Consider the following 25,404-nt stretch of genomic DNA (forward strand, 5'->3'; position numbering starts at 1 on the left):
GGCATTGCTCCATGTGGAGTTATCACCTTAATTCCTAAGCTGTACACTGGTTCCATATCAGACAGAGAAATCACACAGCAGTCAGGAATCCTTAGTCTACTTCAGCCAGATGCATGCATGGCTGACAAAGGCTTTGTCATCGACAAGATGCTTTCTGAAGTTGGGGCCACCCTCATAATGCCGCCATTTAAAAGAGGCGCCAGGTTCACCAGTGAGTGTTGCCCAACTTAGAATCTTGGTGGAGAGGGCCATCAGAAGGGTCAAAGAATATCATATCTGGGACACGACCATTCCTCTGACTCTTTCAGGCTCTGTCAATCAGCTGTGGGTAAATTGTTGCTTGATGTCTAATTATCAAGGTCCTTTAGATGTGAAGGGTGATGTCCCAGTGTTACACATTAAAACACACATGACGTCACATGACTATTTTCAAACGTTTATTAATGTTCTTTGTTTACATTTAGCAGAAAGAAATTAAAATGGTGTGTGTGTGTTTGTGTCCGTCCGTCCTTTTCAAATGTTTATTTAATGTTTGTTTCCAGTTCTTTTTTTTAAATATAAATTTACATATATACATATTTACATTTAACAGAAAGAAATGAAATGTTCTGTGTGTGTTAGGCAAGGCAACTTTATTTATATAGCACTTTTCATACACAAGGCAGACTCAAAGTGCTTCATATATAAACATTGTCATACAATAAAATAGATAAGTAAAAGAAAACATATGCAGAGAAATTAGTAAAATAGAAAGTTAAAGGCATTTTAGTATTAAAATAGAAAATAAAGGCAAAGTTAAAAAAGCTTTTTAGAAAGTGCAATGTATTTAAGATGTAGCAGAAAGCTAATGCAAACATAAATGTCTTCAGGCTTGTTTTAAAAGGTGCTCAGAGTGTGTTACCTTAAACAAATGTTCAGGAATGTTCGTTTCCAATTCTTTGATTAAAATATTTACATATATACATTTAACAGAAATAAATAAATGAAATGGGGTGCGTGTATCCCTCGGCCATATTTACTTGGCATTCAGGAGGTATGTGTCCATGTATGTGTTAAAATAAAACACCTAACCCAAACCTTGGGTTTCCTGACCACAAGTTGGTCAGTGGGTTCCAGGCGAATCCCCTGGAGCAAAAAGAAAAAATATGTCAGCACATAAATCATATTGTCAGTGTAGCAACACTTAAGTCAGTGTTAGTCGCGTCTGTCTATATACAAGAACTTCGAATACTATTATTGAGTAGACTATACAGGAGGTTTGGCTAGGCCTGAGGTATACACATAAACCTGTGTCCTTGGTCCACGAATGCAGAACACTGGTGCACGACAGAGGTGTTGGCACGCTTTTCTCCCCTGTGAAGTGGTAGTCATGTGTCTGGAAGAGCAGATATAAAACAAAACATGACAATCTGCAACAGCAGACATGAAACAAAACATTATCATCTGCAACAGCAGATCTGGAGAAAGAGAGAGCATTTTGGAACAGCAACAAGAAACAATAATAATAAAAACACACAGACTGAACATGCAACTGAATCTGTGAAGGTCTGAAACCATGCTCTAGGCTATCCATTATGCTACATATTACGAGATGGGCCTGTGAATCACAAAATGTAAATCTAATTAAAGTGGTCAGAAAGGTAGGCCTAAGTAACAGTCCCATTGATTCACAAAAGACTATGAAAAGCGAGATAGAGTTTGATTTCAGACTCAGGCCTGACTTTCTACCACTGTAACCTGCAGGGTGTGAGGCTCATCGTTTTTCTTCTGGGAACAGTAGCAGTTCGCCCGAACTGCTACTTCCAAATTAACTAAATCTGACACTGCAGTAAGAGAGGGAAAGATTAACACACCATACAGCAAAATGTATGGGCATTGGTAGCCTATGACAGCCACCCAGCCACTATGTTCTGACAGTAGCCTGGAGCTAATCTGACATACTATCGACACTTACATGTACGGTAGGCACTGGCAGTGCCTACCTACCTATTCCTAACATCTTGGGGTTCGTCAGGCAAAGTTTCAGAGACACTCAAACTAAATATGTATTCCTACCAGTGTAAATAATATTTTGCGATTAATTAAAAAGGATACGTTTTAACTGACATGTATTACACTTAGTGTTATCTGTCACAGTCAAGCTACACAGTGTCAACAGATTTGAAACACTTACCTCTGTAATTAAAAATGTACTTCTCCCAGAAGAACTTATATCCTTTGCGTAGTTTAGATGTTTCGACACGTGAGTGCTGATTTACGATCCTTAGGACGTCGTCGTAGGACATTTAGGTAGGTTGGAGAGAGACTTGGTCCACAGGTATCGATCTGCCTCCGCCATGGTAAACAGCTTAGCTAAGCTAAGCGGAAGAGCAGTTACCCTACTCGGCGAGCTTCTTCCGGTCTTCAATTGTTCCGTGACATAGGCCTATTGCTTAATTGTTGAGTAACTCAATTGTTTTAGACCTTTTTTTTTTTGGGGGGGCTAGGCCAACCCAAAAACACTTTCCCTCACCAACAAGTATCACCGCATCTTGTTTGATGTAAATAAAAAATGGTGTCAATTTCATATTCTGTATGTTTTACACCGCATTACCACTGTCTTCAAATACTTTCCCCTAGTTGGTACAGTCCACCGGGTATGCTGGTAGGTTGATCTATCCATCAGTGTTCACAGCAGAGTGAACACAATTTTGAAAGGGCTTGTAAGTGCAAATAAAATGATGGTAAAATAGAGGCCCTTGAATTAATAACATCAACGTATCATTTTAGGGAAGTGAAGAAAATGTAAGAAATGTTTTCACCGATATCTTCAGCTGACGATTGGTTTATTCGGTCATTCTATTTACAGTAGTTCAATCGCTGAGTCTCTGCCTGAGCTTCAGTTGCCTATTTCCGTCCCATGCAGCCCAATTAGCATAGTCTTGTACATTCTCATACGGTTTTATATTCAATCAGAAGTTAACATGCTTATAGCTTTTATATTTGTGTCTGTATGTTCCTCAGTGTCAGTCTGTGATTCACTTTCACCATAAGCTTCTGTGGTTATAGTGGGGAACAATAGATGACCCACATATGTTGGGTTTGAGAAAGTTAACACTTAAAGGAAAGTTTGTGTTCATTCATTTAAATAATTTACATTTTTAAATGCAGAAGTAATTCAAATCAAATAAATGTGTCAATATTGTAAAGCTGTTATTTTTGGTAGCTCATTGCCTGATGTTGCCCGTTTGTGGGTACTGTAATATTTTGATGAATTTCCATATGTTTTCTGTTTAGGTGTAATACAGCCAGCTCTAGCCGAACAGCAAAATTCAGATAGTGGTATTCAAAGAGTGTCGTTTTGTGTGAAGTGGGTGAAAGTTTGTTGGTTGGAGAGTAGAAAGCTGCCATGCTGTCTTCTAACATCTTTCCGTTTTTTCTTCTCTTCATTTTCTACCTCAGCTGTCGCAGCAGTAACCGGAAGAACCTGGGTGTCGGCACACCATCACCTACTCTGTCCAGGCCACTCTCCCCACTCTCTGGCCACACTGGTAAGACTGGGATCACACATACATTTGTACTTGACGTGTATAGGTCAATTGTAACTGATGTAGGAGTGACCACCCAAAGGTATAGATAGATCCTACCCCTATTTTTTGATTTCACAAGTGGCTGAGATTTTTTATCTGGCTTGTAGTAACTAATCACCCGCACACCTTGTGGTAAATGTCCATGTTGTCGTAATGGTTGATGCATTCCAAATGTTTAAAGATACCCTACTCACCACTAAGTGAAATGGTTGTACAATACATCACCCAATAAACAGATTTTAAATTGCATCATTAAAAGAGAAATCCGGTCTAAAATGGATCTGGGATATGTTTAGTATGATAACGAGTTGGAATGTTCGTTTGGGAGCAAAAAAGCACAAGACGCATTCTTACGTTGGCTGTTTTTAGCCGATTCTACCAAAACGCTATGAAGTTGGAACGATAGGTAAAATCTAAATCGCTATTTTAAAACACTTTCAAGGCTAGAAGTAGCCCGACACTTTGGTAGTATAATAAGGGTCTTAAAATGTAAAACGAGGCATTGATAACTTTGTAAGTGTATAGATTGTTTATTAAAAATGACCTTTTATGCACACAATACCATCAGTAGTTCACCCATCGACGCCATCTTGTCTTAAAGACTCTATAAGTAGTATGGCGCATTTCCACTGCAGGGTGCGGAACAGATCGGATCGCAAAGGTGCGGGTCGGATCGCGTTTCCACCGCCAAAAGTGGGCGTGACCCGGATTTTGCCGTACCCGTTCCGACCCCATTTTAGGGACTCCTCCGTTGCGGTACCCAAAACGAGACCAGACGCCTGAAAGGGTACCCTGGAATTCTAGCTACACCCCCCCTCCGTTGATTGGTCGACAGAATCGTCACTTCCGGGTGACGCGGGGATAAAAACAAACAAACAGTAGCCTCAAGGTATTATTCTTTACAATTAACATGTCGCGTAAAAAGCTTGCTTGGGCGAACAAGGAGGTGGAGACGTTCGTCTGCATTCTTGCGGAGGAAGACGTTGTTTACGATGTTTACGTAGCTGCCACGGCGATCGACATCCGGCCTACCACAAAGGGTACTGTCGGCGGTGGAAACGCGACCTCGGAACTGAGCTGGGCTATACCGCCCCCTCCCTACCGCCCCTTTGCGATCCGATCCGTTCCGCAGCCTGCAGTGGAAACGCGGCAGTAGTAGTACGCGAACAAGTAGTACGCGTGTGGTTGACGGATGACAGAAGCTCTGTGTTTGCCAATCTACCTATGACAACCACAGGAAATACGTGGTTTCTTTGGCTGTTGCAGTTATAAGACTATAAGACTAAGATTGGATGGCTTTCCTGTTTGTCTTCCTTCCTATCTGTGCGCACTAATTGCACTCAATACCTATGATGGGTGTCTTCTAGGGCTGCAACAACAAATAGATAAAAATCGATTACTAAAAGCGTCAGCAACGAATTTGGTCATCGATTCGTTGAGTCGCCCGATTTTCATAGGCGCGGTACTGTTTACAGCCAGCCGCCGACAAGTTGGTTCATGGTTCATGCACGCCCACAGCAAGCTTTAGTGCGAGTGACCACAGCTTGTATTTTGGTCATATCTTAACACTGGACTGTAGGCCTATATAAAAGTGTTGTACCTTCACTGTCTTCTGGTTAAAAAAACTCCTTCAACTCAGTGTCCGTCTAGTACAACCGAAAACTGTCAGCTGCTGCTGCTGCAGACGATGTGCATCAACAGTCATTTAAAGCAGCAGTAGTAATAACACAACCGGACGGTGTAGAACAGTGGTTTTCAAACTGTGGGGCGCGCCCCCCCTGGGGGGCGCCAGAGTTCTTCAGGGGGGGCGCGACGTGAGAAAAAAATAAACCCGAAAAAAACCCTGAAAGACGATGATTCAAATCATCAGTCGTACTTCAACTGTAGAAGTAACATAACTAAATCAATTTCAACCGTTTATCTTCGTGCAAACCATTTAACAAATCTACACACTTGTATCTTCAATAATATCTAAACAGAATTTCGATATCATTTAAAATGTCTTCAGAATCACAGTTTTAGTTTCATACCGCTTTGTTTTCAGCTGTTTTCATTGAAGACGTCAGCCCATTCTGATACACCTACTTCTAGACATCGTAACTCATTCCTTTTTCAACCATTTACCATCGTTCAAACCATTAAACAAATCAACACACTTGTATCTTCAATACTATCGAAACGGAATTTTGATAGCATTTATACTTTTTTCAGAATCACAGTTTTAGTTTCAAACCGGCGTCGTTTTCAGTTACTTATAATAATTTAGGTCACCATAGCAACGCCGGTAAACAAACCCCGCCGAATAGTCGAATCTCTGGACTGAAAAGGCAGATCTGATTCGACTCAGAAAATTCAGAGTCGGGGACCCTGAATGAATCTGTAAACTGGCAGTTTCAACATATTAAGATGTTCAAATGTATTTAAAAAAGGTTAAGCTAAAACATGCTTAGATAAAGTCGTTAAATTGTGTTGTTTAAAAACGCAAAAAGATGTTGTAATGTTTCAGAAATATGTTTAAAAAATATGTTAAAAAATTTGTTTCAAATGTTTCAAAAATATTGTCCAAATGTTTTAAAATTATGATCGGAGATGTTTGGAATGTGTAAAATAATTAAAATAGCTTTCAAAACACAGGTATTTAGAAAAAAAAATTGGGGTGGGGGGGCTCAGCTGAATTTTTTCTCTGAGGGGGGGCTCACTCTCTCACACATTGAAAACCCCTGGTGTAGAAAGTCCCGTCAGTTAAAAATAGTAATCATGTTTTTAAATCCATGTTAAAATCGACTGGATATAGAGCTAGTTAGCTTAAAAAAAAAGTCGCCAACAGTGTCAAATATGATGTGTTCAGATCGGCTCAGTAATATGATTGTGTGTTCAATGCAACAAAAACCCCCCCAAAAAAAACCTGTTTCCCCAGCAATATAAAATAGATAGTGAAGATGGAATTATGACCTGTTTAACGTCCTATCTTGAACTATGATCATCTTATCAGCAATTAAAGCAATAATAAATTATATTTCAAGGATTCTCGAAAATGGTATCAATATCAATAAAAAATAACGATCTCCTGTCATCAGAGAGAAATTAAGATGATTTAATTTATTTTTAACCGTTAGTATTTACCGGTTAAAGATCTTATCGGTTGACCGGTTAACCATGTACATCCCTTGTATACTGTATATATATAAATGTATATCAAACATTGTATGTTTTTTTGTGTTATCCCAGTTATGATTTTTTATTTTTTATCATTTAAAATTACTTTTAATAGTTCCGGGACGTTGGAGCAATAACCTGGTGTTTTTACACTTAAGTCTGCACTGTGAATTTGAAGTAATGTTCAGTTTTTGAATAAAGATGCGGCAATTACAAATGGTTCTTTTTTTTATCCGATTCATTGATTAATCGAAAAAATAATCGACCGATTAATCGATTATTAAAATAATCGTTAGTTGCAGCCCTAGTGTCTTCCGTAAGGCTAAGCAGAACTATTGCTAAAGCTAGCGAGCAAGTGATGTGTTTTGGGGGAGTGGCTTACTGTACGTCCACAGAAGAAGCATAAAGTTGTACGTCCACACCGCTCATAAAGTTTCGCTGCGAATATTTCTGTTCGCTTTGGTCGCTCAAGTCGCTCATACGATAAGATAAGATAAGATACAACTTTATTAATCCCCGTAGGAGAAATTTGTTTGTTGCAGAACAGCCCAGCAGCAGTGGAAGGACACAGGATAAAATAACAATGTAATAAATACAATAAATACAAAGTGCTAATGCATAAGTAGCTTATAGTTAAAATAGGGACAAAAACAAGACCAACAGAACCAACATCAAGATGGGTGATGCATATACACATATATACTAGAGCTGTCAGTTAAACACGTTATTAACGGCGTTAACGCAAACCAATTTTAACGGCGTTAAAAAATTTATCGCGCGATTAACGCAATTCTTTTATTAAAAAATAAAAAAATAAAAAAATCTTTTTTTCTTTGGCTCAAAACAAAGAAGCAGTAGCCTGACTGCTTTGTTCAAATGACATTTGTTCAAAGCAGTCGTTTAATTGCACTATAGGCTCTTTCTTTGTATCGTCCTGTTTTGATCAGTATATGCCAATGTTGTTATCAATAAAAAATCATTTGCACAAGGCAAGCCGATGTACTTCACCATGTTGATAAGAGAATTAAAATGAGAAGAATTATGGGAAAAAGAAATCAAGGGATATTTAGCATAGAAAAATAATTTGCGATTAATCGTGAGTTAACTATGACATTAATGTGATTAATCACGATTAAATATTTTAATCGCTTGACAGCATATACGCATACCTAAACACACACACGCAAACACATAGACATACACAAACACAATCATCCTCAGGCACTGTTGAACAGTCTAATGGCTGCCGGCACAAAGGAGCAGCTGAAGCGCTCCGTCTTGCACCTGGGGAACATCAACCTGTGGCTGAAGGTGCTCCCCATCTGCCACAGCTCAGCATGGAGGGGATGGGAGGGGTTGCCCATGATGGACTTGAATTTGTCCCTCATCCTCCTCTCCACCACCACCTCCAGACTGTCCAGCTCAAGTCCCACAACAGAGCTGGCTTTCCTAACCAGCTTTTTGAGTCTGTTTGACTCCCCAGCCTTGATGCCTCCTCCCCAGCACGCCCCAGCAAAGAACAGCGTGCTGGCTACCACAGACAGATAAAATGTCCTTAGCAGCCTGCCACACACGTCAAACGACCTGAGCCTCCTGAGGACGAAGAGTCTGCTCTGACTCTTCCGGTAGAGGGCCTCTGTGTTGTCAGACCAGTCCAGTTTATTGTTGATGTGTACTCCAAGGAACTTATACGAATCCACCGTCTCAATTTCAACCCCCTGGATGGTAATAGGGGTTGGGGGCTTCCTCTTCCGGCGGAAGTCAACCACCAGCTCCTTGGTCTTGCCGATGTTGAGTTGGAGGTGGTTCTCCTCAGACCATCTGACGAAGTCCTCCACCACACCTCTGTACTCGTCCTCCCTGTCCTCACTGATGCAGCCCACGATGGAGGAGTCATCTGAGAATTTCTGGAGATGGCAGGTTCCAGAGTTGAAGCTGTAGTCAGAGGTGTAGATGGTAAAGAGGAAGGGTGAAAGTACTGTTCCTTGGGGTGCTCCAGTGTTGCTCATCACCACATCTGACAGGCTGCTCTGCAGCCGCACGTACTGTGGCCTGCTGAAAAGGTAGTCACCAATCCAGGCCACCATGTCTGGGTGTACCTGCATTGCTGAGAGCTTCTTCTCAAGCAGGGGAGGCTGGATGGTATTAAACGCACTGGAGAAGTCGAAGAACATGACTCTCACTGAGCTCCCCGGCTTCTCCAGGTTTGAGTAAGCCCTGTGCAGCAGGTAAATGATGGCGTCGTCCACGCTGAGTTGGGCCTGGTACGCGAACTGCAGTGGGTCCATGGAGTCACACACCTGGGGCGCTGTAGAACCAGTCTTTTGAAGGTCTTCATGATGTGCGAGATCAGCACCACTGGCCTGTAGTCGTTGGGAGAGCTAGGACGAGCTATCTTAGGCACCGGAACAATGCAGGAGGTCTTCCACAACTGGGGCACCTTCTTTAGCCTCAGGGAGAGGTTGAAGAGGTGTTGGAACACTCCAGCAAGCTGTCCGGCACACGCTTTAAGCACCTTGGGATTGATGTTGTCCGGACCTATTGCCTTATTCCTCTGGAGCTTAGATAGCTCCCGCCTCACCTGGCCTGTTGTAATGAAAAGACTGGTAGCAAGGGGGAGTGGAGGGGGGAGGGGGGGGGAGAGAGGGAAGGTGACAGGGTTGGGGGTAGGGGTGGTGGAGGAGGGGGGCACACACTGACTCGCTGAGCTCACTGGTGCAGGGGTTGAGTCAAACCTATTGAAGAATAGGTTCAGCTCATTAGCACGTTCGTGCCCGCCCCCCACAGCTGGACCTGGCAGTCTGTGTCCCGTAATCTGCCTCATCCCATCCCACACCTCCTTGGCACTGTTCATTTCGAGCTTGCCCTCCAGCCTCTCCTTATAGCGGTTTTTGGCCGCCCTGAGTTCCCTTCTCAGCTCCTTCTGAACTGATTTTACCCCCTCTCTGTCTCCTGCCATGAAAGCCCTCTTCTTCCTGTTGAGTAGGTTTTTAATGTTCTTATTAATCCAGGGTTTGTTGTTAGGAAAACAGCGGACCTTCTTGATGGGTACAACGCTGTCCTCACAGAACCTGATGTAATCCGTAATGCAATGGGAGAGTCCCTCATGTCCTCTGCGTGGTCTTCCTGGAACAGTAACGTATGTTGTCATGACGTACAATTCAATTTTGCAGACGCATTTAAAGGAGCCGTATGCTTTTAGTACAGACAGCCATATCAAAGAGTGAACTCCCATACACTTTGGCCATATTGCAGAGACGGTTTTGCTTGTTGGATAAAGTGCTTCGACAGCAGGTAGGACAGTGATTCCCCTCAAATATATATATAAAAAAAACTCCTAAAATGTAATTGCAACCGAGAACAATAAAACGTTGCGTGCTGTAGTAGGCTAGTTAAAATATGTTTCACTGATCTGCATCTCCAAATCATGATCTGCACTCATTCGTCAAACAAATTGACATTGGCGCACATGGCTAATTTGCATAGGAGGACAGGACTGGCTGGCTCCGCAAGGCAAATAATGGAACATATTTATCTATCTATCTAGGCCTATCTGTCTATCTATCCATCTATCAACGTGTGTAGTTTTAATGTGATGTATTTTGTGTATGTCCAGTCAGACTTGTCTCCCTTGTTCTGTGTGGTCTTGTAGGCTACAGTCCTGTGTGAGCCAAATCCCCTAAATGAATTCCCGACGATTTGTGTCGTTTGATATTAAGAAAGACTTGACTGGGCTATCTATCTAGACCAGGGGTCTTCAACGTTTTTCAGGCCAAGGACCCCCAAACTGATGGAGCGGGGACCCCCTACTTATATATTATATAAAATTGTGTTTTATATTAAACTGGTCCTATGGTGCCATGTATAAATTAACATTGTTATTGTGCATTCAATACTAAGATATCAAATAATACACAGGTTCATATGTTCATGTTTTTATTTTAAACATGTGTTAGGTACAGTAAGTAAACTGTAAACATAACAGACATTTTTAAAACATAAATGTGGAAACGAAAATTAGTGATGCTTGTTAGTGCCACTGGCATGCATAAACATACCTGTTATCTTGCATACAATACTGAACTATTAACATAATTGACAGATTCATGTTTTAATTGTAAACATACATGTAGTATGGGCAGTGTATCCTCAAACCATCTATGGATGGCATACATACTCCCACATTAGTGAGATGTCTGACCCTGATGAGTAGCACACAACTTGTCTAACCTTGGACGTATGGAGGATGTCAGGCAGAGAGTCACATCACCCTCTGGCTGCAGTCTTGACCTGTATTTGTTTTTCAGGTAGATGAGTGAGGAAAATCCACTTTCACAAAGATATGTTGTAGCAAAGGGCAACAGGCCCATCATTGCTTTTGCTGCCAGTTGTGGAAAGTCTTTTTGGCAAAATATCCAGAACTGGGTGAGTGGTTTAGTTTCGTATATGTTTCTGAACATGCTGTCAGTGGACAGTTCAATGAGCTGATCCTCCTCTGTCACCGTCAGGCGTGCGCTGTCTGCTGCGTCATCTCTGAATGGAATCTGTATCCATGTCTTGTCCCTGCGCCAGGAGTCGGCCTCAGAAAAGTAGTTCCTAAATTGACCATGGAGCGCCTCCATGTGTGCAAGAATCGCGTGTGTTACGGGAGGCGAGAGCACAGCAGAATCTCCCAGCTCATCCACTGATGGAGCCATAGAAAATATTCCCTCCCCAACACGCTCCTTCCATTTTCTGATCTTTTTGACGAAGCCTTCAATCCTGTCATACAACTGAAAGGCATATGTGTTGCGACCTTGCATAGAACTGTTAAGTTTGTTCAGCTCAGCGAAAATGTTAGTAAGATATGCAAGTTTGGTGATCCGGACATTGTCGCTGAAAAGTACAGCCAGCTCTGTGCGCTTTTGGAGAAGTAAAAACTCCCGAATAGACGTGCGTAATTCTAACACATGTGCCAACACTGTTCCGCTTGAAAGCCAGCGCACCTCAGAATGGTACAGTAGCCCAGTGTGCTCTTCTCCTTCAGCAGCACAGAGATTAGAGAAGAGTCGTGTTTGCAAAGCACTCTTGACTATATTCACAACTTTTACGACAGAGTCCATGACATCAGACAGTTCAGCGCTCATGTCCTTGGCAACAAGTGACTCTCAACATGCAGTGCGTCCAAATCACCTCTGGAGCCACATCCCTGACAAGCGCGATTAGGCCACTTTTTAATCCAGCCATGGCTCTTGCACCGTCGGTGCACAGTGCAACACATTTTGCCCATGAAATGTCATTTTCTCTGAAGAAAGCGTCAATCACTTTGAAGATTTCAGCACTTGTTGTGCGTTCAGGAAGGCGCTTACAAAACAAAAATTCCTCCAGCATTTCATTTTGATCCACAAAGCGCACAAACGCCAGAAGCTGCGCGTCCTTTGACACATCCGTTGATTCATCCAGCTGTAATGCAAATGCATCTGCCAATTTTCAGTTTATTAATGTCAATATCATTCCCATAAATTGTTTTACACATGTCAGTTGCTGAAGGCAATATTAAATCCTCTCCAATTGTGTATGGCTGTTTCTTTTGGGCTATCCGAAGAGCAACTTCATAAGAGCATTTGTTTTCATCAATGTCTGTTGGCCTTGGAGGGATTTGAGACAAGTTTTGAAGTAGTCAACGGGTTTGTCTTTTATGTGGCTGTGGGTCGTCTCCAAGTGACGCAGCAGCTTTGATGGCTTCATAGACTCGTTTGACAGCACAGTAGAACAAATTACACACATAGGAAATTCAATGCCATCTGTCTCCTTGAAGGTAAACCCAAACTTCAGATAATTGTCTGTATATTTTCGGGTCTTCTCTCTTTTACGCTTACGCTTATCAGCTGCGGGGCCTACAGCAGTGAACTGTCCACCGACAGCATGTTCAGAAACATTGTCAGTTTCACTTTTGTGCTTGCGTTTTTTTTTTCTCTCGTTACAAAACGATCAATTTTTTTTTTTTTTGATCCAAACATAAACAGTGGCTAGCATAATAAGAATGGGAGCCCGCGTGTCACATACGGCCTCGTGATTGGCACAGCAGCGATAGGGGCGGGTCCTCCTCGTTGATTGGACAGATGTTGTGAATGAACCGGTACCAAGCTTGAAAGAGCTCCTGTGTGTCGCTGAATGTGTGCATTGCTGACTGAAAGACATCTTCTGCCTCCATTTATCTGTTCACTACACTAGCCGCGTTTACATGGACACTTCTGATCCAATTAGAAGTGGAAGAACAGCTCATCGGAATAGAAAAGGATCATATATACGCCTCAATCGGAATACAATTCTCTCTCGGTTTGGGGTGGGTGCGTCTATTTTTTAACCTAGAGATGGCATCAGCAGCTTCAGTAGTTCGCAATTGGTCCGCCTGTAGGCTACCTTTATGCACATCGACCGCTTTCAAGGAAAGTCGATTTTTTTGCCTCATTCACGTCTTTCTTATCACTCTGCAGTCCGGTAACTTATCAACCCTGGCGTGTCCGGTTGAGTGACGTCAAAGTCTTTGGCGGAATATTTCTCTGCTTTCACTACGAATGGTAAAAATAAATAAAAATAAAAAGACACACCGTGTGAAGATATATTTTCGTTTTGGCAAATAGCTGTGTAATAAGCGGGATAATAGAACGTCGCCGGTCATTATCGAAAGTAATACCCTTCAGGGCGAAGCAAGACACCTCTGCTTCGCGTCAGGGTCCGGTTCGCCCTGTCGGGGCTTTTTCAGATAGCGTTCTGTACATTATCCGCTTACATAACAGCACTCTCTCTCTCCCAACAGTCTTGGCTGCACACTCTCATCCAAATACGTATTGTTTGCGGCGGAGAAAGGGGTAGATATAAAGACCAGACGAGAAACGGACGTTGCTTTGCTGTCCTCATTCTTCCTAATTGAAGGAGCCGGCAGAGAAAAGCTCTCTCCTGCTGGGCTATCATAAGATCAAATACATAAAAATGTCACCAAAACTTGAAAGCCAACGGCAAGAATTAAATGAAAATTAAACGACCAAAATCTTGAGGACTAGGCTTGCGACACATGTGGCGCTCGCGCAGTCGTAGCTCATTGGCGCCACCTAGTGATCATTATGGGCCAATGCACAGCCTCTCATTCAAATGACTTAGGGGTCATTTGACCCCTCTGTGGCGCTAGTAGTAAGTAAAAATGGCCCGGCGTTCCTAGTGTTAAATACACAATACACAGTGTGTTGGAATCATGTTAATGTGTATTTTAAGACATTTAAATTTGTGGAAAAAATTGCGGGGGGGGGAATATAAAACAAATGTCTATCAACCAAAGCTTTCGCGACCCCCCCTGCAGTACCTCCGCGGACCCCCTAGGGGTCGCGGACCCCCTGTTGCAGACCTCTGATCTAGAATATTTAATTTAAAATGATTCACCTCAGGCTACGTGAATAGTGGGGAATGGAGGTATAAAAGACAAGAGATATATCCCTTGTCATTTCGATTAGTTTGTGTATGACGATTTCAAAAATGTGTTTTGTTTAAAGCATGACTACACGCGATTGGTTGGTTAGATTGGTGGTATGGAGAGCAAATGAAAATGATTCCCGATTAAGAACGTTCTAGATCGCAAATATTTTCTATAAATACTCCCACTTATCATCACTTTGTATCAAAATCACTATGGATGTTGCACTCATTAACTATTGAACACAAAACAGAAAACACAGCTGTCATTATCACTATACTTATTGCAAGTCGCTTTGGATAAAAGCGTCTGCTAAATGGTCATTTGTCAGCTGTATATCCTCTATTAAACTGCATTGAAGTGACACGTTTGTTCTGTTCATTATTCATTTGCATTATTATTGCATTATGCATGCATTATTCCTCTGCACAAAGTATTTTTCCTTTGCACAACGTATGTATTTTCGATATTTGAAAACGATATCGTCCCATTCAGAGCAAGGGAGATTAGTATGATAGGATCTCGGTTAGCAGGCATGTATCGCGCCTATTTTACAATAATCTCAAACGTTTCATTAACTCGCATACAGACCAACCAACCACGCGTGACACCTCCGCCCAGGCCAGAGCCTTGTTGCGATCTCTGAAATGAAAAAGGCTCGGATCGTACAACACCGGATGCCCAGTTACAGCCGCGATACATTTTTCCGTCAACATTTTGTAGTCAGTAGGAACCAAAACGGGAACCAAAGTGCCGGTGTTCGGTGTTCCCTGGGATCCACGCAAGCGAAGAGCGTCTACATTACGATTGGCTGTCAGTGTCTGGCTGCTGAAACGCGTCATAGTAATTTGCATAAAGTTAAACAGTTTTCAACTTTTTTTGGACGCTCTGGTTGCTCAACTTTGGCCGCTGGTAGCGTTGGGCGCTTTGGTCGCTCTTGCCCATAGAAAGTGAATGACTTCCGGCGATTTGGTAGCTAAATTCGCTTCTGGTGTGGACGTACAGTTAGAAGGGAGGTTCGGGATGTTTTCGGTTGGACGCTCAAAATGTATTTGGCTAGTCTGGCTAAACTGCCAACCCTATCTTTAACTAATGAATGGTTTTAATTCAATGATAACTACAGCTATTTTCTGTTCCTCAACTTAATTGGCATAGAATATGTTTGAACCTTTTTTCCAAGGGTTAATCCCATATTATGTCCCAATATGATATCCATACAAGCCCTGGTAGGCTGAAATCAACTGATTACTCTTGGGGTGCAGATTATCTGAAACGTTGGGGTTCTTCACTGCAGCATAGTGTGTGCATGTGCATGTTCGTGTGTGAGCGTGCATGTGTGCATGTATATTTTTTTTTAAGACATGTCAGGCAGGTGCCATCTATCAATAAAGCTACGTTCAAGAGGAAGGAAGGAATGTTGCGACGGTATTTCCTAATGCAAGATCAATCATTTTAGGGATTATCAGATTATAAAAGACAACCAGTCTTGAATTGCTTCTTAAATGGTCTGATCAACACAACTCAACTCCAGTACTCTGCGTATTGTTGCAACCCGGCACGGTGAGCGAACCACCTCCTCCCAAACAGGACACCATTTCGTGGGGAAAAGCCAAAAAGGCATGTTTAATCCAAAACATAACACAAAGTCTCTCAAAACACAATTACGTAAAAACCTGGGAGGAATCAACGGTCCCATCCGTCGTGGGTGGAATCCCGTCACCCACGAGGACCCGTCTCTCCGTAAGGAGCCACATGGCTGGGAGAGCCCCGAATGAGTGGAGAAGCAGGCTATTTAAGCCCTGCTTCTCCATCTGTTCCACAGGTGTTCTCCATGTCCTTAATTGGCCCGGGCTGGGTTGCCACATTCCTCCACCCTTTGCTGAAGCCTCGGGTGGCCTTTCGGAGGAGTGGCGGTCCGGCACGCAGCATGGCTGCTTCTGCTGCCGGCGTGGCTCGTTTTGAGGGTTGTCCCTCGCGGCCTCGTCTCCGGCGGCGTCGTCTCTGGCGGAGGCGTCGTCTCGGCGGCGTCGTCTCCGGCTGCGTCGTCTCCGGCTATATCATGGTCTGGTTTGGGGGTTGCTTGAGGTTGGCGTTCTCTCCAAAAATGGCCCGTAGCTCGGTCGAGTTGCCTGCATTCTCCAACATATGTGGCAACCCGGCACGGTGAGCGAACCACCTCCTCCCAAACAGGACACCATTTCGTGGGGAAAAGCCAAAAAGGCATGTTTAATCCAAAACATAACACAAAGTCTCCAAAAAACCTGGGAGGAATCAACGGTCCCATCCGTCGTGGGTGGAATCCCGTCACCCACGAGGACCGGTCTCTCTTTAAGGAGCCACATGGCTGGGAGAGCCCCGAATGAGATGAAGGCTATTTAAGCCCTGCTTCTCCACCTGTTCCACAGGTGTTCTCCATGTCCTTAATTGGCCCGGGCCGGGTTGCCACAGTATGCAAACCAAGAGCCAATCTTGTGTGTACACAGTCCTCCAGGGACAGGTGCTGACCCGATCTTAATTAGGACCTGGCGAGGTCACGTGCTCGTCGCTGTGTTGCTGCAAGTTGCTGTGCATTTTTGTGATTGTTCACACAATTATTTTGATACAGTAGTTAATCACACTAAGGAGAGTTTCCATTAAGCCTAATTATAATCCTTCATTGTCACAATTTCTCTTGGAAATGTTTATGAGAATTATAAATAAAATCCCTACCTTTTTTATTTGCTTGGAAGTGCTGAATGCAAATGCAATTAACCGTGTTGTACTGTATTAATATTGTTGTATGTATACTCTAGTAATGTGCTAGTGGTTTTGTTATGTCTAGCCGCCAGCAGTCCTCTCGACAGCCCAAGAAATGTATCCACCAGCTCATCCATCAACTTCCCTTTTGCAAGAAGGTAAGTAAGCCCCACCTTCTGATTGGATGATTCATCTGTTTTGGATGGGCTTTCGTGTCAAAGATATAATGCCACGAGATCTAAACCGTAATACTTCACAATTTGAGACAATTAATAGGGGTGGGAATCTCTGATTAATTAACTTATCTAATATTTTATAAGAGAGAAAGCTTTTGTCACAAATATGACTTTCTATGAACAATGCAATAATCAATGCAGCTTGCATTATAACACAATATGGAAGCATTCAAAAATTAGGTTGCAGTTTTATTTTCTTTCTAATCTTTCTTTTCTATGTCATTAAAGAAAAAGCTGCCCTTGAATTAGAAGGAGTTATTTTGTCTGGCTGTGAGTTTGCGCGCATGCTATGCATAGGCTGAATTGCAATCGTGTCAAGACAAATCAGATTGGCAAATACACACTGAAGATAAATTCAATAATTTTGAAATTACAAAAATTATTCCTCTCTGGCGAACAGAATGTTGCAGCAGGCAAAAAAAAAAAATATATATTTCAGATTATTAATTTATCTGTATCGAGAATCGTTCTAGCGAGAATCGCGATGCATCGAAGAATCGATTATTTTTCCCACCCCTAACAATTAAGGTGAAATGGAAACAGCCAAATATTTGTTCTTGGATTGCAAACTAGATGCTGTTCCTAGCTCTTGGAAGACTTTTTACATAAGTGGAGTTAATTCAATAGAACTCCATAAATGCACATTGGAGTTTGGACATACAAGTCATACTGAAGTAAGACATTCTTCCACATATACTCCTCACTTCAAATCAAGCTTCAGTGCAATATTCACAATGTACAGTAATATTTACAAACATGACATCATACCATTAAAACATTACATGCCATTACTCTAATGTAAGAATGAAAACTAAAGTTAAGAATTGATTTCAAATGTATTTATTAAGAAACATGCATGTAAACTAAAGTCCTTGACCAACTGCAGTTGTTACAACTGAAAAACTAAAAGCCATCTTTGACTGTCTTAACTTAGAAAAGTACTACTACTTTTTAGTTTCTTAAGACAGTCAAAGATGGCTCTTAGTTTTTCAGAGGCTCTTAGTTAATTCGTGCATTAGAGACCGGAAACATAGCAACGCCGGTAAACAAACCCCGAGAAGCCCAATCCCTATGAGAGCTCCCCGCGCTACGGCCATCCGGAGGCGCACAGAGCTATTGGCCGCGATATTATATATACAAATATTATATTACATACTATTATATTATATATAGAGCTCCGGGAGTCGCAAACGGCAACATTCACTTTCTCCTCCATGCTGCAGGTCACCCCGGACTGAACTGCACTGAGTTTGACGGTTGAACGCTGATTGGCTGTTACGTTACACATGTGACTCAGTGGCCACGCTGTTGAACGCTGATTGGCCGTGATCACGCGAAACGTGAACACGCTCGCCTGTGCACGGCGAAAGTGTGGCGCGACAAATCAAAACTTGTCGCCGGTTTTCTCTCGTGAAAAATTTGCCCGATACGCGTCTATACGTTCACTTTGTATGGGACCCTGTCACCCGTCGCGTTTGGTGTGAACGCACAGTAGACAGCCATTTATTAGATTCCTAATAAACCGTTGGAACACAAAAGACCAGTACCCATGGTAACCATAGCAACGCCGGTAAACAAACGCCGGTAAACAAACCCCTCTTAGAGAGCTCCCAGCCCTACGGCCATTCGGAGGCTCACACAGCTTTTGGCCGTGATATTATGTATACAATTATATCATATTAATTCGCCCGATACGCGTCTCTACGTTGACGCGTGAACGCACAGTAAAACCGAAAAAAACTTGGCTTTGGCGATTGTCTGAAATCGCGATTTCGATCAGAAAACGATAAATCGTTCAGCCCTACCACCTACCCCATCTCTTCATCCTATTTCACAGAATGGCCAAACCAAAAGAAACCTAAAGCTTACCTCCACTGCCAATACTCGCAGCATCTAGGTAACATTGTTTTCCCTTTTGCTTCTGTTGGGATATTTTTTTGGCGGGGTGGAGCTAGCCAAATGGGGTGTCGTGGCTGGGTCAGTCAAAATAACACATGCACATCCACACACACACCAGCCCAGCATACTTTATCGGCTGAAGTAGCTATGCCGGCAACGTGTCTGCTTCCTTGCAATCAACAGGCACAGGCAGCCCCCCCCCAGCCAACCGTTGGCTAATATAAAGCCAATATACATGGCTATATATGCATAGATATTACATAGGTTCATTAGAAAACTGATACACATTCTGAAAAAGTGTGTTTGTGTGTGTTTGTGATATATGTAATTGTATGTGTGTGTGTGTTTGTGTGTCTTTGGATGAACACACAATGACAGTACTAATGAGGTACTCCCCACGGTTGTTTTGGTTGATGATCATTAATTACATTGCCCAGCCCTAGACAAGCCTGCTTTGCGGTGCATTTAAAATGTATCTCAAAGTCCGGGCGTATGGCAACAGCTGTTGGCTACATTTCCCCCAGGGCATCTGATGGTATTTTTCTTAGAAAGGGCTTCTAAAATAACCTTGTTGGAATGACACCTATACACATACAATAGGCTGCATTAAGATTGAAGGTATTATGTTGATCTCCCATGCGAAATTAGGGTGTCACAGCAGCAGAATTATAGGACATGGTAAAACGATTAAAAATATATTGTAAACAATATGATGAAAAATATATCCACACAAAATAAAAAAATAAAAAAAGCAGATGTATAACATAAAACCTTTTCTTTTTAAAAAATAAAAGAATAAAAAAATAAAAAAAATCGAATGTTGCTCCTCTCTTGCAAACAATTAATTAAAAAATAAATCAACAGCGGCATTACAAGGTGGAAATATAGCCTAGACTAGAAAATATATTTAAACTTGCTCGGCCCCACGCTGACAGCGGGGTTGCCAGATTGGCGGTTTTCCTGCATAACAAGAGAGAATGTGCTCTTCTTGCACACATATTTTATGCATAAACTTAGCACAAAAAGTAAGGAAATTTGTATTTGGTTGATTATTTCTCTGTGGTTACAATGCTTTTTGGCAATACATTTTATACCGTTGGAAAGACTGTATAGTATATATATCAGTGGTGGCTGGTCGTTTTTAAAGTGAGGGAGGAAGGACCGCGCGCTTGGTTGCCATTGGCTTGCACTGTTGGTGTATGGTGGTATAAGAATGTTAGACTCAAGTTGTTTCAGGGTGTTTTGGTGAACTACAAAATAGCAGGGAGGGATAGTTATGTGAAGAAATTTGATGCAAAGCCACCAGTGGCATCACTGTAATTTGTAAGCTGGTGGGCAGCATGTCTTTTGTAATGGACTACAAGGGCAGAAGGAAAGGATGCAAAGCCCATTAGTCAAATCAGGCCTACTCTTGATTTGCATAAGTAAATAAAAAAATCTGGGCCTATTTTTACCCTCAATGACTGAAGTTATTGGTTGTAATTTAGCTACGTTTATTTTCAGGTACAATTGTTTTCAGAAAAGATTGACCAAAAGTGATGCCATTTAAAATGCATAATGCTCTGAATCATTCACCCTTTCCACACTATCAAACAGAACGGTCAGAGTAGCAAACTAGTAAAAGAACGAGAACATTATTCAAGATTCAACCTGATCTATAGTCGCAGGAAAGTCGCATAGCAGCACCAACGTGAACTTGAAACTAGTCGTGGTGTTTGGTTGCCCTATCAAGATTTTTCACATCAGGGAAACCATGAACAGCCCACGTTGGAGATTTGCCATTATTCATTAGCAAACAGGGCCAGCAATACAGTCGATTGCTAGTAATGCTACCAGTAAGCCATGAGTACCTAGCAAACCATGTAGCACCCACAACACTGACGTTGCCATTACTTTTGGTGACCTCGATTTTGCGAAGTGGTCTACCTTTTTCTTTGGTCGCTAACTTAGCACTATAACTGAATTAATGGAATGCTTTGTGTAATTAAACATGAACAATGTCCTCTGTTTCCAATGTTTCCATTGTACACTTTATTCACTAATGTTAGAATCTCGTTATCCTTCAGATGATTTCACCTGCTTTGCGTCTCTTAGACTGAGCGGCAATGGAGGCGGAGCGGGTTTGTTTGTTATCGACAGCGTTGCCAGATTTGGTAAATTTCCCGCCCAATGATAATTTTCCCAGCCTAAAGCGGTTAAAAGTAGCCCAATTGCGTGGGAAATCTGGCAACACTGCTCACCAGCCAGGGATCCTGCTCAAGGGTTGACACTAAGGTTTCAAAAGCACTTGCCCATCGGGCAAGTACAGGTCAGGTTCAACTTGCCCGAATGTAATGTTCACTTGGCCAAATTATAATCAGAAGCAGAAAAAAACTCTTTTTGCCAGGCACCCGGCCTGGTTTAGGGGGGGCTCAGAAAAATCCTCCTAGCTCAGACTGAAGCTGAATGTTAGCTTCCACACATGTTGTATTTAAAAAATAACTAGAATTGCAATCCCTGAAGGTATTGCGGAGTGAATGCTAACGCTGAAATGCTCCGCTCTACTGCTGAAGCTGCACGTTGAAGAATCGTTGCAATGAATCTAGGACATCTGCTGAACATTTTGAATGTAGAATGAAGTCTGTAGAATGAACTATGAATGAGTTGAATGGTTTTGAAGTCATACTGCTAAAGTCTGCTGACGCTGAAATGCTCCGCTCTACTGCTGAAGCTGCACGTTGAAGAATCGTTAGAATGACTAGAATTGCAATCCCTGAAGGTATTGCGGTGTGAATGCTAACGCTGAAATGCTCCGCTCTACTGCTGAAGCTGCACGTTGAAAAATAAATAGCCTGAATCTAGGACATCTGCTGAACATTTTGAATGTAGAATGAAGTCTGTAGAATGAACTATGAATGAGTTGAATGGTTTTGAAGTCATGCTGCTAAAATCTGCTGCCGCTGAAATGCTCCGCTCTACTGCTGAAGCTGCATGTTGAATCAATACCCTGAATCTAGGAAATCTGCTGAACATTTTGAAGGTAGAATGAAGCCTGTAGAATGAAGACGATGAAACTAGGAAATCTGATGAACATTTTGAAGGTAGAATGAAGCCTGTAGAATGAAGACGCTGAATCTAGGAAATCTGATGAACATTTTGAAGGTAGAATGAAGCCTGTAGAATGAAGACGCTGAATCTAGGAAATCTGATGAACATTTTGAAGGTAGAATGAAGCCTGTAGAATGAAGACGCTGAATCTAGGAAATCTGCTGAACATTTTGAAGGTAGAATGAAGCCTGTAGAATGAGGACGCTGAATCTAGGAAATATAATAGCAAGATGGTACTAATGCAGCTGAACGTTTTAATGTTTGAATGCTAACCTCAGCGCTGACGCTAAGGTCAACTCAAATGTCAGCGCTAACGTCAACGCTAACGTCAGCGCTTATGGTAAGTCAATCCTAACTTTAGCGCTAACGCTTACGTCAATGCTAATTCAGCGCTAATGCTAACGCTAACGTCAACGCTAACTTCAGTGCTAATGCTACCGTCAGGGATAACGTCAACTCCAACGTTAGCGCTAATGCTAACGTCAATGCTAATTCAGCGCTAATGCTAACGTCAGGGCTAACGGTAACGTCAACTCTAACGGTAACGTCAACTCTAACTCAGCGCTAATGCTAACTTCAGCGCTAATGCTAACTTCAGCGCTAATGCTAACTTCAGCGCTAATGCTAACTTCAGTGCTAATGCTAACGTCAACACTAACGTCAGCACTAATGGTACCGTCAATGCTAACTTTAGCGCTAATGCTAACGTCTGCGCTAACACTAACGTCAACGCTAACGTCAACGCTAACGTCAGCGCTAATGGTACCGTCAATGCTAACTTTAGCGCTAACGTCAACGCTAACGTCAACACCTACGTCGGAGCTAACGTCAGCGCTAACGTCCGCGCTAACGTCAACTCTAACGTCACTGCTAACGTCCATTGTTGTAGTCCATGACAAAGACTACACTACCCTCCACCACACTGGCTTTAACCAGATTCCAGAGTGGTGCGCTCGCCACTGATTGTCAACGAGCAACAGCTGTGGAAAACGGTTAACGAATCCGGAATAAAACTAAAACTGTGAATCTCAAAAAACTATAAATGATATCGAAATTATGTTTGAATATTATTGAAGAGACAAATGTGTAAATCTGTTTAATTCTTTGAATGATGGTAAACGGTTGAAATTTGACCAAGTTATGAAGGTTTGAATGTTGGAAGGGTTGAATCGAGTCAAGGATGAATCTGCCTCATTTGAATATCGACTGTTGGAGACCACTGATTGGTCAACGAGCTGTTGCCATGGCAAACGGCTAGAGTGAGAGCAACTGAAAACGAATCCGGAATTAAAACTAAAACTGTGAATCTGAAAAAACTATAAATGATATCGAAATTCTGTTTGAAGATTATTGAAGATACAAATGTGTAGATCTGTTTAATTCTTTGAATGATGGTAAACGGTTGAAATTTGACCAAGTTATGAAGGTTTGAATGTTGGAAGGGTTGAATCGGATCAAGGGTGAATCAGCGTTTTTTGAAATTTGAATGGGAGTGAATGGGGCAATTTTCGGTGAATAAAGTTGAATATCTCGGGAATTATGAAGGATATCAATGAGAAAAATAATAGCATAATACTACTAATGGAGCTGAACGTTTTAATGTTTGAATGATGTTTCTACGTTGAAGTATGTTGAAGGAGATGCTCGCAGAAAAAGTGGCGGAAGAACGATAATAAAACTAGAATTGCAATCCCTGAAGGTATTGCGGTGTGAATGCTAACGCTGAAATGCTCCGCTCTACTGCTGAAGCTGCACGTTGAAGATTCAATACCCTGAATCTAGGACATCTGCTGAACATTTTGAATGTAGAATGAAGTCTGTAGAATGAACTATGAATCAGCTGAATGGTTTTGAATTCATCCTGCTAAAGTCTGCTGACGCTGAAATGCTCCGCTCTACTGCTGAAGCTGCACGTTGAAGAATCGTTGCAATGAATCTAGGACATCTGCTGAACATTTTGAAGGTAGAATGAAGTCTGTAGAATGAATACGCTGAATCTAGGAAATCTGCTGAACATTTTGAAGGTAGAATGAAGCCTGTAGAATCAATACCCTTAATCTAGGAAATCTGCTGAACATTTTGAAGGTAGAATGAAGTCTGTAGAATGAACTATGAATGAGTTGAATGGTTTTGAAGTCATACTGCTAAAGTCTGCTGACGCTGAAATGCTCCGCTCTACTGCTGAAGCTGAATGTTGAATCAATACCCTGAATCTAGGAAATCAGCTGAACATTTTGAAGATAGAATGAAGCCTGTAGAATGAAGCCGCTGAATCTAGGAAATCTGCTGAATATTTTGAAGGTAGAATGAAGCCTGTAGAATGAAGACGCTGAATCTAGGAAATCTGCTGAACATTTTGAAGGTAGAATGAAGCCTGTAGAATGAAGACGCTGAATCTAGGAAATATAATAGCAAGATGGTACTAATGCAGCTGAACGTTTTAATGTTTGAATGCTAACCTCAGCGCTGACGCTAAGGTCAACTCAAATGTCAGCGCTAACGTCAACGCTAACGTCAGCGCTTATGGTAACGTCAATCCTAACTTTAGCGCTAATGCTAACGTCAATGCTAATTCAGCGCTAATGCTAACGCTAACGTCAACGCTAACTTCAGTGCTAATGCTACCGTCAGGGATAACGTCAACTCTAACGTTAGCGCTAATGCTAACGTCAATGCTAATTCAGCGCTAATGCTAACGTCAGGGCTAACGGTAACGTCAACTCTAACGGTAACGTCAATGCTAACTCAGCGCTAATGCTAACTTCAGCGCTAATGCTAACTTCAGCGCTAATGCTAACTTCAGTGCTAATGCTAACGTCAACGCTAACGTCAGCGCTAATGGTACCGTCAATGCTAACTTTAGCGCTAATGCTAACGTCAATGCTAATTCAGCGCTAATGCTAACGTCAGGGCTAACGGTAACGTCAACTCTAACGGTAACGTCAATGCTAACTCAGCGCTAATGCTAACTTCAGCGCTAATGCTAACTTCAGCGCTAATGCTAATTTCAGTGCTAATGCTAACTTCAGTGCTAATGCTAACGTCAACACTAACGTCAGCGCTAATGGTACCGTCAATGCTAACTTTAGCGCTAATGCTAACGTCTGCGCTAACGCTAACGTCAGAGCTAACGTCGGAGCTAACGTCCGCGCTAACGTCAACTCTAACGTCACTGCTAACGTCCATTGTTGTAGTCCATGACAAAGACTACACTACCCTCCACCACACTGACTTTAACCAGACTCCAAAGTGGTGTGCTCGCCACTGATTGTCA

The 25,404-nt window shown here is 42.2% G+C and overlaps 1 protein-coding gene and 1 long non-coding RNA gene across 4 annotated transcripts in view; one reads left to right on the forward strand and one right to left on the reverse strand.

Moving 5' to 3' along the window:
- The window catches only part of LOC115555194 (microtubule-associated serine/threonine-protein kinase 3), a 266,613-nt gene that overhangs the window by 8,809 nt on the left and 232,400 nt on the right, over positions 1-25,404 (forward strand). For all 3 annotated transcript variants that reach the window (XM_030371885.1, XM_030371886.1, XM_030371887.1), the window contains 2 exons: positions 3,442-3,530; positions 16,994-17,066. In XM_030371885.1, the coding sequence (XP_030227745.1) occupies positions 3,442-3,530; positions 16,994-17,066 (162 nt within the window). The remainder of the gene's footprint in view (positions 1-3,441; positions 3,531-16,993; positions 17,067-25,404) is intronic.
- Positions 559-2,426, reverse strand: LOC115555196 (uncharacterized). The gene is made up of 2 exons (XR_003978842.1): positions 2,174-2,426; positions 559-1,375 (listed from the first exon to the last, which is right to left on the reverse strand). It is a non-coding gene; the product is annotated as an uncharacterized LOC115555196 (long non-coding RNA).

This window comes from Gadus morhua, chromosome 12 (assembly GCF_902167405.1).
Source record: "Gadus morhua chromosome 12, gadMor3.0, whole genome shotgun sequence".
Lineage (NCBI taxonomy): Eukaryota > Metazoa > Chordata > Actinopteri > Gadiformes > Gadidae > Gadus > Gadus morhua.